Genomic DNA, 15,183 nt, shown 5'->3' on the forward strand with positions numbered 1-15,183 from the left:
TCCTTGATGTGCAAGAGGAAAAGATGCTAGATTTCTGTGTGCCACAGATCAATCAGTCCTCTTCAGCAACAGAAGAGAAATGAAGACAGAGCATAGGTGAGGGATCTTTCAGCAGCAGAATTACTATGCAAACAGGAAATTCTTGAAATAGAAGTGAAATGATAGCTGTACAACAGAAGGGAAAGGAAATAGATACCTTTATAAATTATAGTCCAGTATTTATGTTAGTAATTAGCTAAAAGTGAAGCAGAAAATCAGTAAGGTAAATAGAAAACATGAGCAGTAATTTGAACCAGCATTGCCAAGTTGCTGTTTATTGGAACATGCCCCCCCATAACAGCTGACTACACATTTCCTAGTATACATGAAGCCTCTTACCTATATTTTGGGTAATATATATATTGAGAAGACTAAGTGTCAAAATATTACATCTTATAGGATGTTATATGGCTAGAATGGAATTGAATTACAGAATATTTAGCAGAATTACTTCTGGAAAAATCTCATATTAAGTATTTATAAATTAAATGGCACATTTCTAGGTAACTTCAGAGAATTTAAATTAACCAGAGAAATCCACACACATTAGAATACCTCAAGACCTATCAAACATTATTTAGGGCTGGGCGCAGTGTCTCATGCCTGTAATCCTAGCTACTCAGGAGGCTGAGATCTGAGGATAGGGTTCAAAGCTAGCCCGGCCACTACTAAAGACCGAGAGACTCTTATCTCCAATTAATCACTAAAACATGGGAAGTGGGGCTATGGCTCAAGGAGTAGGGTGATAGCTTTGAGCTGAAGAGCTCAGGGCCAACACCCAGGCCCAGACTCAAAGAGGTAGCCTTGAGCTGAAGAGCTTAGGGACAGTGCCCAGGGCCAGAGTTCAAACCCCATAAACCACAAAATCAAAACAAAACAAAAGCATTATTTAAGGTAATCACTAGAATACTATTGAAACTTGCTGGATATTGAAAATAAAGTAATACTTGACCAAAATTTTGATATATATGAATTTGATGCTTACGAATATTTTGTCAAATCCAATACATAGCAGTATATAAAAGGATAATCCATTATAACTAGATGGGGGTTGTCCTAGGAATGCAAGGTTGGTATGCCATTAGACAATTAATAGTATCACAGATTGCAGAAGAAAAACCATTATCTTAATACATGCGAAAATTTATAAATTATTCAGCACTCAAATCTCTCAGAAAACTAAAACCTAGTCTACCATTTATTTCTTCTCAGTGCCTCTTGATCCCATTTTTGTCTTCTTGATAGTGTTACTGGGATATTTCCTTCCTGCTGTCTGGCACAGCTTGGCTAGTAGAGCTCGCAGTAGGATGCTAGAGAAAGAAAAGACTCTTTTCCTGGTTCTGGCATGTCTGTTCCTTTGTGCTGCTGTTGCAAAAATGCACCCAGCAAGTCTCAGAACCCCCTAGCAGTCTGCTCCCTCCGGGGTTCACTGACCCTGGAGAAAGCAGGAGACTTCCTGAGCCCCACCAGGATACCCACTGGCTTCCTAGTAGCTTCCTGGTGGATTCTGTGAACCCACTTCAAGAATGCTGTTTTTTAGAATTGTCTTTCAGTCCTTTAGAAAATTTAAATCTCACTCAATTCCCTGTACATAGCAGTTCTTCAAATTAAAATTTCATGTTCATTTTACCATGAGATTTCTTTCTTCTGTCTAGATCCCAACTGACACAGAATTGGTACTGGTAGTGGTCCTAGGACAGACTCGGATTTAAGTTGGCTTTAGTTGTGTTCTTGGTCTTGAGCCCAGTGATGAGTTCCTTACAATGGGAAGTAGGGTTCTTGTAACTCATGAGAAGTTACAGCATCACAGTTCAACCATGGTGGCATCTGTGGTTGATAGTGAGGAAGCAGCAAAGGAAATCAGGGCCACAAGAGCCCAAGTGGCTGCTGTCACTGTTTAGCAGGGGAGTGATAATGCTGTAAACACTGTGGATGCTTCTGCTGAGGGCAGGATCCCCCTAGTGGCTGAGTATTATATGAGCTAATGAGGTTTTACTGGCTCATAAGCTCTATCTGATACTGATATGTCGTAACAGAACCTTTAAAAAAGGAGGGGGAGGGACCGAGAGTTTGGCCTAGTGGTTAAAGTGCTTGCCTAGCATGCATGAAGACCCGGGTTCGATTCCTCGGTACCACATACATAGAAAAAAGCCAGAAGTGGTGCTGAGACTCAAGTGGTAGAGCTCTAGCCTTGAGAAAGTCCAAGGACAGTGCTCAGGCCCTGAGCCGAAGCCCAGGACTGGCAAAAAAAAAAAAAAAAAAAAAAAAAAGGAGGGGGAGTACTATTGTCATTATTATTTTTCCAACACTTGGGCTTGAATTCAAGGTCTGGACCTTCCTTGTCTCTGAGCTTCTTTGGCTCAAGGCTAGCACTCTATCACTTAAGTCACAGTTCCACTTCTGGCTTTTTGGGGTAACTTATTGGAGATAAGAGTCTCACAGACTTTTATGCCCAGGCTTTGAACCATTATCCTCAGATCTCAGCCTCCAAGTAGACAAGATGACAGGCATGAGACACTAGTGCTTGACTAAAAGGTAGTAATTAACACAAATGCCAAAATTGGAAGATAATGAAAAGTATTTGAACTTCTCATTCCTAAAACAAAAAATTTAAACAATAGTTGCACTGATTGCTGGTATTGAATCTTTGGTGACAGTGTTACAGACAGGAAAAAAAAGAAGTCTTTGATTTTACACTGACATTGATTTGTTAACAGTATGTCCAAGCTGGGAGTGGTGGCTCATGCCAGTAATCCTAGCTACACAGGAGGCTGAGGTCTGAGGATCAAGGTTTAAAGCCAGGCACAAAAGAACCTGAGACTCTTTTATCTCCAATCAGCTAGTAGAAAATAGGAAGTGGGGTTTGGCTCTAGGGTAGGGAAGTAGCTTTGAGCTGGAGAGCTCAAGGACAATGCCCAGGCCCAGGATTAGGGCAGTAGCCTTGAGCTGAAGGGCTCAGGGACAGTGCCCAGGCAGAGATCAAGCCCCATTGCTCACAAAAAAAAAAAAAAAAAAAAAAAAAATTGGATGTTAAGTTGTAGGTTGTTTCATACAGACTTGTTCTTTTTTTATCAAGATGATGAAAATTCTTTGCAATCAATATTACTTTCAACTTTTAGATTCGTTTGTGATTTTTTTTTGGGGGGTCATGGGGCTAGACCTCCAGCTGAGTGTTGTCCCTGAGCTCTTCAGCTCAAGGCTACTGCCCTACTCTTGACCCAAGCCCCACTTCCCATTTTCTATTAATTAGAAATTAGGTTAATTGGAGACAAGAGTCTCAGGTTCTTTTGTGCCTGGGCTGGCTTTGAACCCTTGTTCTAAGATCTCGGCCTCCTGAGTAGTTTAGGATTATAGGTGTGAGCCACCTTGCCCAGCTTAGTTTGTGATTTTATGTTGGAGTGTTTAGCAACATTATTTCTATTTCTTCTCTTTCCATTTCTTCTGCTGTAATATTTATAAAGCACTAAAACACATGGCAAATACTCAAAATGGTGCAAAATGCCAGAAAATGTAATTGGGTAGGTTTTAAATACCCCATCCCTGTAAGGTTGACAGCATTACAGCATGAAACTGCCAATCCAAGGCCACATTTACCTGGGATAGCTTATAATTTTTTGAGATAAACTCACAGGATTTGAATATAGTATGTTTTATAATTTGTATTATTGCTGCCATAAGAAAGACCCACTCTTGGCAGATAGTACTATGCACACATATAAAGGAACAGCTGCTATAAGACTGAGTAGACTGCAGCTGCTGCTCTCACACCTGCCTCTATTCTCTTCCTGGAAATATCAGCCGAAGTTGATTCCACTTTTCTTTGTTGCCTGATTTTGCTTTCAGTGGCTACCAATTCATTCCCTTAAACAAGTAATATCTTTCAGTCTGATGATTCAGATTTAATTCTCACAAGGAAATTACAACATGCTTTTCATTTTCTACTTTCTGTATATATATATATATATATATATATTTTTTTTTTTTTTTTTGCAGTAGTGGGTTTGTAGTCACAGCCTTACACTGTTGCTCAGCTTGATTACTCATGTCTGGTCCTTGATAATAATTCTAGACTAAAACAGGCCTTCCTATACCTTTGTGATCAGTGTCCTTTTAATAGTATGACCTCTTAAATTAGCTTTTACATGGTCTGTATTTTGTAGTAGAATTTATTTGGATAATATCTCAGCCTTTTCTGTATAGCAGACCACCTTAAAACTAGGTGGCTCCCATCATGTATCATTTTTCCTGAGTCATGAGTTAGTGGAGCTCAGCCTGGAATAGGGGGGCCAAGATGGCCTTTGTGGCCCTGATTATTCAGTAGTCTAGTCAGAACTTCCTTGCATAGTAGTAGAGATATTTCAGGAGGGTGAAGATGGAAATACAGACTTCTACATGTGCATACCATCGTGTTCTCCAAAAAGTTAATCAAAACCAGTCATACAGCTCATTTTTAAGGATCCAAACTTTTAATGAGACAAAATATGAAAGAAATATTGTTCCCTGTTTTCCATCTATCACAGATAATTAATTTTTTATCTGTTGAGTTTAATTCCTAAAATTCTTTCTTATTTAATATAAAAACTAAAAGCTGTTCATTTAGGGACTCCTAACAATCAGTATATGAAATTCATAAATTATTTGAAAATTTAAACATATAATGCTGAATAAAGAAGTATTTTCCAGCTTTTTCACCCTTTAATATAAAAACTGTAGAAAAGTGGAATTAAAAACACAGAGGGAAAGCTGGGCACAATGGCTTACGCCTGTACTCCTAGCTACTCAGGAGACTGAGATCTGAGGATTGAGGTTCAAAACCAGCTCAGGCACAAAAGACCTTGAAACTCTTATCTCCAATTAATCACTAGAAAAGGGAAAGTGGGGCTGTGGCTCCAGGGATAGGGCTGTAGCTTTGAGCTGAAGAGCTCAGGGACAGACAGCATCCAGGCCCAGAGTTCAAGCACCATGACCCATAAGAAAATAAAATACAATACAGAGGGAAATTTAATACAATCTGTACAGTGCTGAATTAGCTATTATTTTCTCATTATTAATGTGTTATCACTAATCTTTGTAGATTTTTCACATTACAGATTATTGAAAGTAGGAGCAAGCCAGGTGTCATTGGCTCACACCTGTAATCCTGGCTAATGAGATCCGAGGATCTTTGTTTTGAAGCCAGCCCAGGCAGGAAAGTCTGTGAGACTGATATCTAATAAACTACTCAGAAACTACAGAAGTAGAACCAGTAACGTGGTCTAGTGCTTGCCTAGCATGCACGAAGCCCTTGGTACCACATACACAGAAAAATCTAGAAGTGGTGCTGCGGCTCAAGTGGTAGAGCTATGACATTGAGAAAGCCAAGGACAGTGCCCAGGCCCTGAGTTCAAGCCCCAGGATTGCCCCCCCCCCCACAAAAGGAGAAGGTGGGGGATGGGAGAGGAGAGAGGGGAGAGGGGAGGGAGAGGGGGAGAAAGAGAAAGCCAGAAGTAGTACTGTGGCTCAAATGGCAGTGTGCTAGCCTTGAGCAAAAAGAAGCTTAGAGGTAATGCTCAGGCCCTGAATTCAAGCCCCAGGACTGGCTAAAAAGAAAAAGTGATTGACCTCATTTAGTACAATCTAGTCAAATGTGCATTTGTTTGATTTGTATGTTGAATCTGAAACAAAGATTTTACTTTAACATGAGATCCATCTTAGTATAGAAATGTATGTATCTAGAGTAGTTTCTATAACAGTTTACTTACGGGGCCGGGAGTTTGGCCTAGTGGTTAAAGTGCTTGCCTAGCATGCATGAAGACCCGGGTTCGATTCCTCGGTACCACATACATAGAAAAAAGCCGGAAGTGGTGCTGAGGCTCAAGTGGTAGAGCTCTAGCCTTGAGAAAGTCCAAGGACAGTGCTCAGGCCCTGAGCTCAAGCCCAGGACTGGCAAAAAAAAAAAAAAAAAAAAAGTTTACTTACTACTTAGTTGTTTGAAATTACTTGAAGAGGAAGTGGCACTGTGGCTCCAGGGGTAGGGCAGCAGCCTTGAGCTGAAGAGTTCAGGAACAATGCCCAGAGTTCAAGTCCCATGACCAACCAAAAAAAAAAAAAAAAAAAAAGAAGGAAGGAAGGAAGGAATTACTTGAAGAAAAAATGACTAAGAAACAATATGTGAATGCCTGTTTTAATTCTTTTTATTCATTAGTGTAAAATAACATCATAGTCAATATTCACATTTGTTAAAGCTTACTGAAAGAGCTTATAAATATTGTTTCTTTTTTGTAATTTTTGATAATTATATTGATACCACATTGTAAGCCATAGTTATGTGCATTTTTATTTGTCAACTATCTATTTTAATATAGTTGTAGTGGAAAATAAAGTCTGTTATTGTGCATTTATCACTCCTTCTTGCTGTTAAGTAATGATAATTGATGTTTTAAAAGAACCAATTTTTATATGTTGAGAAATTAAGGCTTTTGTCACAGAAATTATCTTAGGCTTCTTAAAGTTCTAAATTTCATGGCTAGGTTATTAAGGTATATTTACTCATTCTGCATTTATAGTATTACTTTCACTGACTAATGTTACATTAAACTTAATATAACATTAATATTAATCTTCTAATCTTATTCTAGCAGTTAGAATATAGTCGATTCGCTTACTCTCCAGTGTGTTCTCCATACACCTGAACTATCTATTATTTTGTATCATTTGCAATTTAAAAGCACCTTAAAATGTATATGTATTTTTTTCTTTTTTCCGTAGGCACTACAAGGGCCCCCAGGGATGGGGAAGTCCCAGGGGTGGACTATAATTTCATTTCTGTTGACCAGTTCAAGGCACTGGAGGAGAGTGGAGCATTGTTAGAGAGTGGAACGTATGATGGTATGTCCCCAAATGACCACCTGAGTGACTGCAGTTATTTCAGAGGGAATTTGATAGTAAAATACCATTTTAAAAAGTTCCTAGAAAACCTTTCTTGAATTTTAGAAGATTTGTCATTTCAAGTCAAAATTGACTAATTTATGTATTTCCTAGAATCTTCTGTTATCTGAACTCAACACGTTTTTGTGAATGACTTTTCTGTTTATGATTGCAAACTCAGAATCTTTATGCAGAAAAAACAACAACAATCCTGTATAGCAGGAATCTCGTGGAGAAACAAAATGTAGATGGGGACAGCAAAAGTAGGATAATTGGTTTTCTTTTTTGCATCTGTTTACCCACTTGTTTCAGGAAAGCACAAATTCATGATCATATTTCAACTTTTAAATGATCTGTGTTAGCAGTTTTTCTTATCTAACATGATTTTTAACTGGCAAGTGACATCCTTCCCCATCATGTCTTTATCAGGCTATTATAGTTGCCTGTCTTACAAACTGTGATGGCCGGGAATCATGTGTCTCTTATTCAGTGTAATCTTCAATTCCTAAAGACAACGCTTAGTAAACATCTGGTATTGAATACAATATATCCAAATGTGCATTTATGTTCCATGCAATATAACTCAACTTAATTTCTCTCAAGCAGAAGCACCATAATTCACTTCCTTCTTTCCTCATATTCCATTTCAGTCAATTACCAGAGCACATCATCCCTTTATTTACAGAGAAGTTCACAATGCCCTTCTTCCATTCTCTCCACCTTATTGCAGGCCTATGGCCAAGTCTGGATAGCTATTGTGACTGTCCTCTGCTTAGTTCCTCCCTCTGTGAAGTCTGCCCTGCCCTTCTCTACTGCATTGATCTTCCTCAAGAACAGCTCTGATCCCATCCCTCTCATGGTCAGAACATTCAGTCATGCCCTTGGCCTTCTAAGTTTGACTTCTCTTTCTGGGTTTAGCTCCCGTGACACATTCATTTACTATTGTACGTGATACTGTTTATTCGGCAGCCCTTTTGCTGAGGACCTAACCTGTGTCTAGCACTGTGTGAGGTAGGGACCCAGACTGAGGTGCTGCTTCCCTCATGAATCCTATGCCTTAGTGTGGGAGGCAGTCACACACAAATTTGGGTGAGATGTTAGGACAAAACAAAGCAAGAGATTTAAGAAAATTAAAAAAGGAGTACCTTGTTTAGATAGATGGCCAGTAAAGACTTCCCAGAAGAATGTGTAGCTACCTACTTGTTTTTATTTTTATGCAGGTAGCCTCCCTTTTATACTTAGACTTTCTGAAGAGTTTGTATATGGTTTTCTTTATATGTGTTCTCACAAAATGTGTGTTAGTTACTTCTAAACCATGTTCTGTATCATTCAGGTTTTTTTCATTTATTACTGTATATTTTTTAAGATTCCTCTGAGTTACTATACTATATATGCAATTGATTGCACTCGCTTCCTGAACTGTAGTCTGCTGTATGAATGCCTTGCATTTTGCTTTACCCCAGTGACATTCTTACCTCTAGTACCTTCCTCATCACCACTGATAAAGCTGCACTGACCATTTTTTTGCAGAATTGCAAAAGAACAGAATTGTTGAGTTGAATAGAATGCTCTGCAGTCTTCTATCTCCCCATCCTAGCAGTGCGCAAGAGTCCCTGCCATGGCCTTATTAATGGCTTCGCGCTCTCAACACTTGGCATTATCCAGTTTCATAGTTTTGCCAACATAGTGATTGTAGAAGTGGTATTTAATTTTTATTTTAGTTTCTTTGGTAGTCAGAGAATTTGAACAACAGTCATGTCTTTAGAACTTTTTGCAAATTGTACATTCATTTGTTTTTTTCCCTTTCTTCAAAAGTGAGATCTTAGTCACTGTCTGATATATGGAAGGTCCTTAGAGATTAATTTCTTACCTGATTTAGACAACTTTTTTCTCATCTGTCACCTGTTGACTGTATCCTACATTTCCTCATCAAACAGAATTCCATATATATATATATAATTTTTATTCTTACAGTGACTATGGATAACAATTTGCCATTTCGGAAAAAGTTAAACCTCTTAGAATTAGATGCTAATTACTCAGCATTCACAGCAAAATGTGTTTTCTGAAGATACTATGAGTATTCTTACACGATGGACATTACTTTCTTCATGGAACATAAGGTTCCTTGATCATATATGTTCTTTTATGTGTCAGTTTTATCACTGTTTTTCTTAATATATGTGCTTTGAAAGTTTTATTTACATATTCTCCTGTTTTTGAGACATAAGGATTTTGCCCACATTTTCTTTCATGAAGCATAAGGACTTAGTATGTGACAGAGAGGCTTTTTACTGTGTGCTTTATGCTTGGCTCAAAGTACATACATCATTTTCCACTCTTCAAATTGGCAAAAATATGGATGTTTGATAATTGCAATAAATAGAACCTCCCATACACTTCTACAAGGGTTTTATGAAATAGTGCAATCCCTTTTATAGAGAACTCATTTTTTGTGTTCTTGCATCATCAGCACCAGAATAACCATTCTAGCACTGTTTGAAATGGGAACACAATGGAAACAACTCTTTTTAAATAAGAAAATGGATACAAGACACCTTAATTTGTATTTCATAAAAATGGGCTCTCATGAACCAATGTGATAGTACATAACTGCATTTCTAGTAGTTGATATGTGGAGACATGAGAATCATGCATGAAAGGCCACCCTGGTCTACATTAACACATTCAAGGCCAGCTTGAATGGCATAAGGAGACCATGTCCAAAAACCAAGGGCTGGGGATATAGCTCAATGGTAGAGTGGTAGGCTAGCAAGTGCAAGGCTCTGAGTTTGATACTCAGCACTTAACAAAAAAGGAATGATATAAGCTGGGCACCAGTGGCTCACACTCCTGTAATCCTATCTACTCGGTTGGCTGAGATCTGAGGATCAAGGTTCAAAGCCATCCCAGGCACAAAAGTCTTTGAGAATCTTACCTTCAATTAACCACCAGAAAACTGGAACTGGTGCTATGGCTCAAAGTGGTAGAGCACCAGCCTTGAGCTGGAGCACTCAGGGACAAAGCACAGGCCCAGAGTTCAAGCCCCACAATTAAAAAACAAATAAACAAACAAACAAAAAAAGAGATATGTATCATTATGAAGAGATCTTAGAAGTATAAACAGAAGGTTACAGAAGAATCTGGAGAATCTGTACAGTATTCTACTTATAAAAAGTATGAAGCATGAAGACATTGTGAAACTTTGTGGAAATAATTACATGTATAGATGGATGCATTTACTTAGATTCACATCCTGGAGAGTACAGTATTTTGGAGAATGACATAGGTCTACTTCAGGACAGCTTAGAGGGAGAAGTAGGAAGGATGGATCAAGAAATTAAGGGCATAACTATGTATGTGATTGCATATAGGCATGTCCTTAAAGAGAAACAAACTTTCAAGGAGATTTGACAATAATAACTGGAAGATACATAATTAAGTGATGCATATGTTTATATAAGTCAACACTTATGAGTAAAATAGAAATTTTATATGACTGATAGCATTATCCAATGTCGTATATGTTTGAAATATTTGATTGTTCTGTTATAAAAATGAAAAGTTTTTCAGAGAAGAAAAAGAAAGCCCCAAAAGCAGTTCTTAAGTTATTAAACCCTTTTTTCTTTTAATTATAGGTAGGGTTCACAAACAACATATATATATTGGTCATGGGTCTTGAACTCTGGGCTGGGTGCTATCCCTGAGCTCCTCAGCTCAAGCTACTGCCCTATCCTTGAGCCATAGCCCTACTTCCCTTTTTCTAGTGATTAATTAGACATAAGAGTCTCACTGCCTTGTATTGCCATTAATTGGAGATAAGAGTCTCAAAGCTTGCCCAGGCTGGCTTTGAATCATGATCCTCAGATCTCAGCCTCCTGGGTAGCTAGGATTACAGGCATGAGCCACTGTGCCCTGTACAAATCTTATATATTTGTTCTTGTATCTGAAATGTTGATATTTATAACAGTTCAAGGAAAAAATTCACAAATGATACTAGCTTTTCTCTCTACTCCCTTCTCCCCTTTCTACCCCTCCCTCATTCTCCCCTATTGCTCCCGTCATCTTTTTCTTCTTCTTCTTCTTCTTCTTCTTTTTTTTTTTTTTTGCCAGTCCTTGGGCTTGAACTCAGGGCCTGAACACTGTCCTTGGGCTTTCTTCAAGGACAGTACTCTACCACTTGAACCACAGCACCACTTCCAGCTTTTTCTGTGTATGTGGTATGGAGGAATCAAACCCTGGTCTTCATGCATGCTAGGCAAGCACTCTACCACTAGGCCAAACTCCTGGCCCCCCTTTTTCTTATTATTTTTGGTGATGATTATACTGGGGTCAAACCTGGGCCTCAAATATAGGCGTGTGTGTGTGTGTGTGTGTGTGTGTGTGTGTGTGTGTGTGTGTGTGTTCGTTCACGTGTGTACACATGTGCACGACACGTGTATGTGTACACGTACATGTATTTGTATGTTTAATATAAGCCCAATAACTATCTTTTTCTGTTTTTAACAAGTTGAAAACCAAGTGTATTCTGAAGACAAAATCCTTATAGTAACTGTGGATAGCAATTTTCCTTTTCGTGAAAAGTTTATCCTCTTAGAATTAGATGATGACTCAGTATCCACAGCAAAATGTGTTTTCTAGGAATACTCTGTGTATCCTTAGATAGATAGACTTTCCTTTCTTCATGAAATATAAGATTCTTTGATTATATGATTAGTGGGCATAAAACAGGAACATTTTCTTCCAAACCTCTGCTTAGAATATTTCTGTGGCCTTTGCCCAGAGTGTTGTGACTTGGCTTTTCCCCAAGGACTTTCCTTTACTTGTAGAAAGTCTGGTCTGTTTTAACACAGGCTTTGCATTTGTCTGTGATGAGGTAAGTGATCCCCTTCAAACTTGAAAACAAGGAAGTAGTAGAGGAAAGGTAGGCACAATTCAAGTCTCTGGTTTGATTTTCTCATTTTGCTTGAATATTTTCATCATAATTACTATATTTAGACTTCCAAAATATTCATCTTAATACTTTCTCACTTAAGTATTCCTTGTTTAGGTAAGCTATTTAATTTCTAAGTCTGTACCAATGTTATTTGGACCAGCCAAGAATTTGTTTTCTATCTAGAAAAAAATATAATCCATTTTCATCTATTCCTTTATATATATATATATATATTTTAAAAAATCTTAATGTGCCAGGCACAGTGACTCATACCTGTAACCCTAGCTACTCAGGAGACTGAGATCTGAGGTTCATGGTTCAAAGCCAGCCCAGGCACTAAAGTTTGTGAGACTCCTACCTCAAAGTAACCACTAAAAAACCAGAAGTGGCGCTGTGGCTCAGGGATAGGGGAGTAGCCTTGAGCAGAAGAGCTCAGGGACAGCGCCCAGGCCTAGTGATCAAGCCCCACGACTGACAAAAGAAAAATATCTTAATGCCTCCATACTGCCAAACAATTAGAAAATGTGGGGTGTTTTTTAACAAACAAAACTAAAAATTGTTAGGAATATTTTGCTTCCTGTTTATCTTTGTATAACATTAGCAAAATTATTGACAAAGGTGCAACCAACTGTGAAAAGTAGCCAGCCAGACCAGTGGAGACTACAAGACAAGTGGAGAAATTGTTCAGTTGTTTCATTCTAGTCTGGAACATTTATTTGTGTTGCTTAAAATCACTGATCCTCAAAGAAAATTTAGGTCTTTACTGCTTTTATGAGAGTAAGCCAATATTGAATTAGGCTAATGATTATTTGTTCAGTGTATTGCCTGATACTATAATTACAATGCACAGAAACAGCCTACATTTTTATGTAAACCAGTTTAGCTTTATCCTTTGCCCACATATTTCCTTCCTTAACCAAAATAGTTTATTGTTAGAACAAAATAATTTGTTACTTTTATCCTTCCGCCTTTCATGTCAACTAGTCTTATGTGAAACATTAAATTCACAAATTAGGGCCTAATTGAGAACCCATGTGTACAGTAAGCCCTATAGGAGTAAATAATATGTATATAGTCCCAGCCTTAGTACAAATGTTAGGTTAAAGTAGGACAAGATCATGAGGTCTTTCCTGTTTCAACTTCTCGTTCTTCCAGGATGTGCTTTGGCCTCTTTTTGGCCAGTAGTAGATAACTAAAAAACCTCAGTGTAAGAAACAGCAAGCCACACACCAGGCAGTACTGTTGTGACTGAGCTGAGCACTAGTGCTTTCACTGGCTTTTCTCTGTCTACCTAGGAAACTTCTATGGAACTCCCAAGCCTCCAGCAGAACCCAGCCCTTTCCAGCCAGACCCTGTTGATCAGGTTCTCTTCGATAATGACTTTGACACTGAATCCCAAAGGAAACGAACTACATCTGTCAGCAAGATGGAAAGAATGGACAGCTCTCTTCCTGAAGAGGAAGAAGATGAAGACAAGGAAGCTGTTAATGGCAGTGGAACCACAGGTTTGTAAATAGAAGGACAACTTTTGGTTTGTGTGATGACTCTACTATGACATTGAGTTGGATGTGGTGAAACATGTCAAGAAGTATGTGGAAGGGGGTGGGGAGAGGGAAATTGGGACAAAAACATGAGAAGAGGTATCAATGTGTAAGAAGTAATGAACCTGTACTACCTGGCGAATGTAACTGTAACTCCTCTATATATTACCCCAAAGATAAAAAATAAATTAAAAAAAAAATAAAAAAAGTATATAGAGAACAAGTGATGGGATTCAAAGTATTGTTTGTTGGTCCTGGGGCTTGAACTGATCAGGGCTTGGGTGCTGTCTCTGAGCTTCTTTTGCCCATAGCTGGTACTCTACCACTTGAGACACAAATGCCAGTTCTGGCTTTTCTGAGTAATTATAATTGGAGATAAGAGTCTCAGGGACACTTGTTGGGTGGGTTGGCTTCAAACTGTGATGTTCAGATCTCAGCCTCCTGAGTAACCAAAATGACAAGCATGAATCACATTGCCGGCAAATCTGAATTTTTTTTTTGGTCTTTTGCCAGTACTGGGCTTGAATTCAGAGCTTGAGCACTGTCCTTGGACTTTCTCAAAGGCTATTGCTCCACCACTTGAGCCACAGCACCATTTCTGGCTTTTTCTATATATGTGGTATTGAGGAATCCAACCTGGGGTCTTTGTACATGCTAGGCAAACACTCTACCACTAGGCCACACTCCTGGCCGTTAATAAAAAAATAATTTTGTTACTAGTATTAAAAAAACAAAAGAAAAAAACCTAGAGAGGTACCATCTCAGTTAACAAGCTGGAAATGGGAAGTATACACCTGTCATTCTAGCCATGAGGAGAAATGGGTAAAAGGACCCTGTGTAAAAAATAACTTGAAGAGGGGCCAGAAGTTTGTCCTAGTGGTAGAGTGCTTGCCTAGCATGCACAAAGACCTGGGTTCGATTCCTCAGTACCACATACATAGAAAAAGCTGGAAGTGGTGCTGAGGCTCAAGTGGTAGAGCTCTAGCCTTGAGAAAGTCCAAGGACAGTGGTCAGGCCCTGAGCTCAAGCCCAGGACTGGCTAAATAAATAAAAAAATAAATAAAATAGCTTGAAGGAAAAAGAACTGGGGAGTTATGGATTTACTGAAGTACCTCCTTAACAAGTATAAGATCCTGAATTCAAACCCTAGTCCAACAAAAGAAAAGAGAATATATATATGTATGTATGTATATGTATATATGCAGATAGATAAATATATCATGGTCTTCCATATTATTTTCCCAAAACACAGTCATCTTTTTCTTCAGCAGTTGTTAAAATGGTAGCTACTGGTACTGGTAGCTCAAACTTTTGATCTTAGGGGCTCAGGAGGCTGAGATCTGAGGATTATGGTTCAAAACCAGCTCAGGGGCCGGGAGTTTGGCCTAGTGGTAGAGTGCTTGCCTTGCAAGCACAGAGACCCAGGTTCGATTCCTCGGTACCACATACATAGAAAAAAAGCTGGAAATGGTGCTGAGGCTCAAGTGGAAGAGCTCTAGCCTTGAGAAAGTCCAAGGACAGTGCGCAGGCCCTGAGCTCAAAGCCAGGACTGGCAAAAACAAAAACAAAAACCCAGCTCAGGCAAGAAAGTCCATGAGACTCTTTATCTCTAGTTAACCGCCACAAAAATCAAGTGGTAGAGTGCTAGCCTTGAGCAAAAGAAGCTCAGAGGCAGTACTCATGTCCTGGGTCTAAGGGCTTATACTAGTCCTCCCTTTCCCCTTCCCTCCCCTTCTCTCCCCTCTCTCTGCCTCCTTTGCC

At 38.8% G+C, this 15,183-nt stretch overlaps 1 protein-coding gene across 2 annotated transcripts in view; it reads left to right on the forward strand.

The window, feature by feature from the left end:
* The window catches only part of Magi3 (membrane associated guanylate kinase, WW and PDZ domain containing 3), a 172,940-nt gene that overhangs the window by 102,550 nt on the left and 55,207 nt on the right, over positions 1-15,183 (forward strand). For both annotated transcript variants that reach the window (XM_090334056.1, XM_090334057.1), the window contains exons 3-4: positions 6,787-6,906; positions 13,177-13,386. In XM_090334056.1, the coding sequence (XP_090190182.1) occupies positions 6,787-6,906; positions 13,177-13,386 (330 nt within the window). The remainder of the gene's footprint in view (positions 1-6,786; positions 6,907-13,176; positions 13,387-15,183) is intronic.

This window comes from Megascapheus bottae, chromosome 6, assembly GCF_031878675.1.
Source record: "Megascapheus bottae isolate mThoBot1 chromosome 6, mThoBot2.hap1, whole genome shotgun sequence".
NCBI lineage: Eukaryota > Metazoa > Chordata > Mammalia > Rodentia > Geomyidae > Megascapheus > Megascapheus bottae.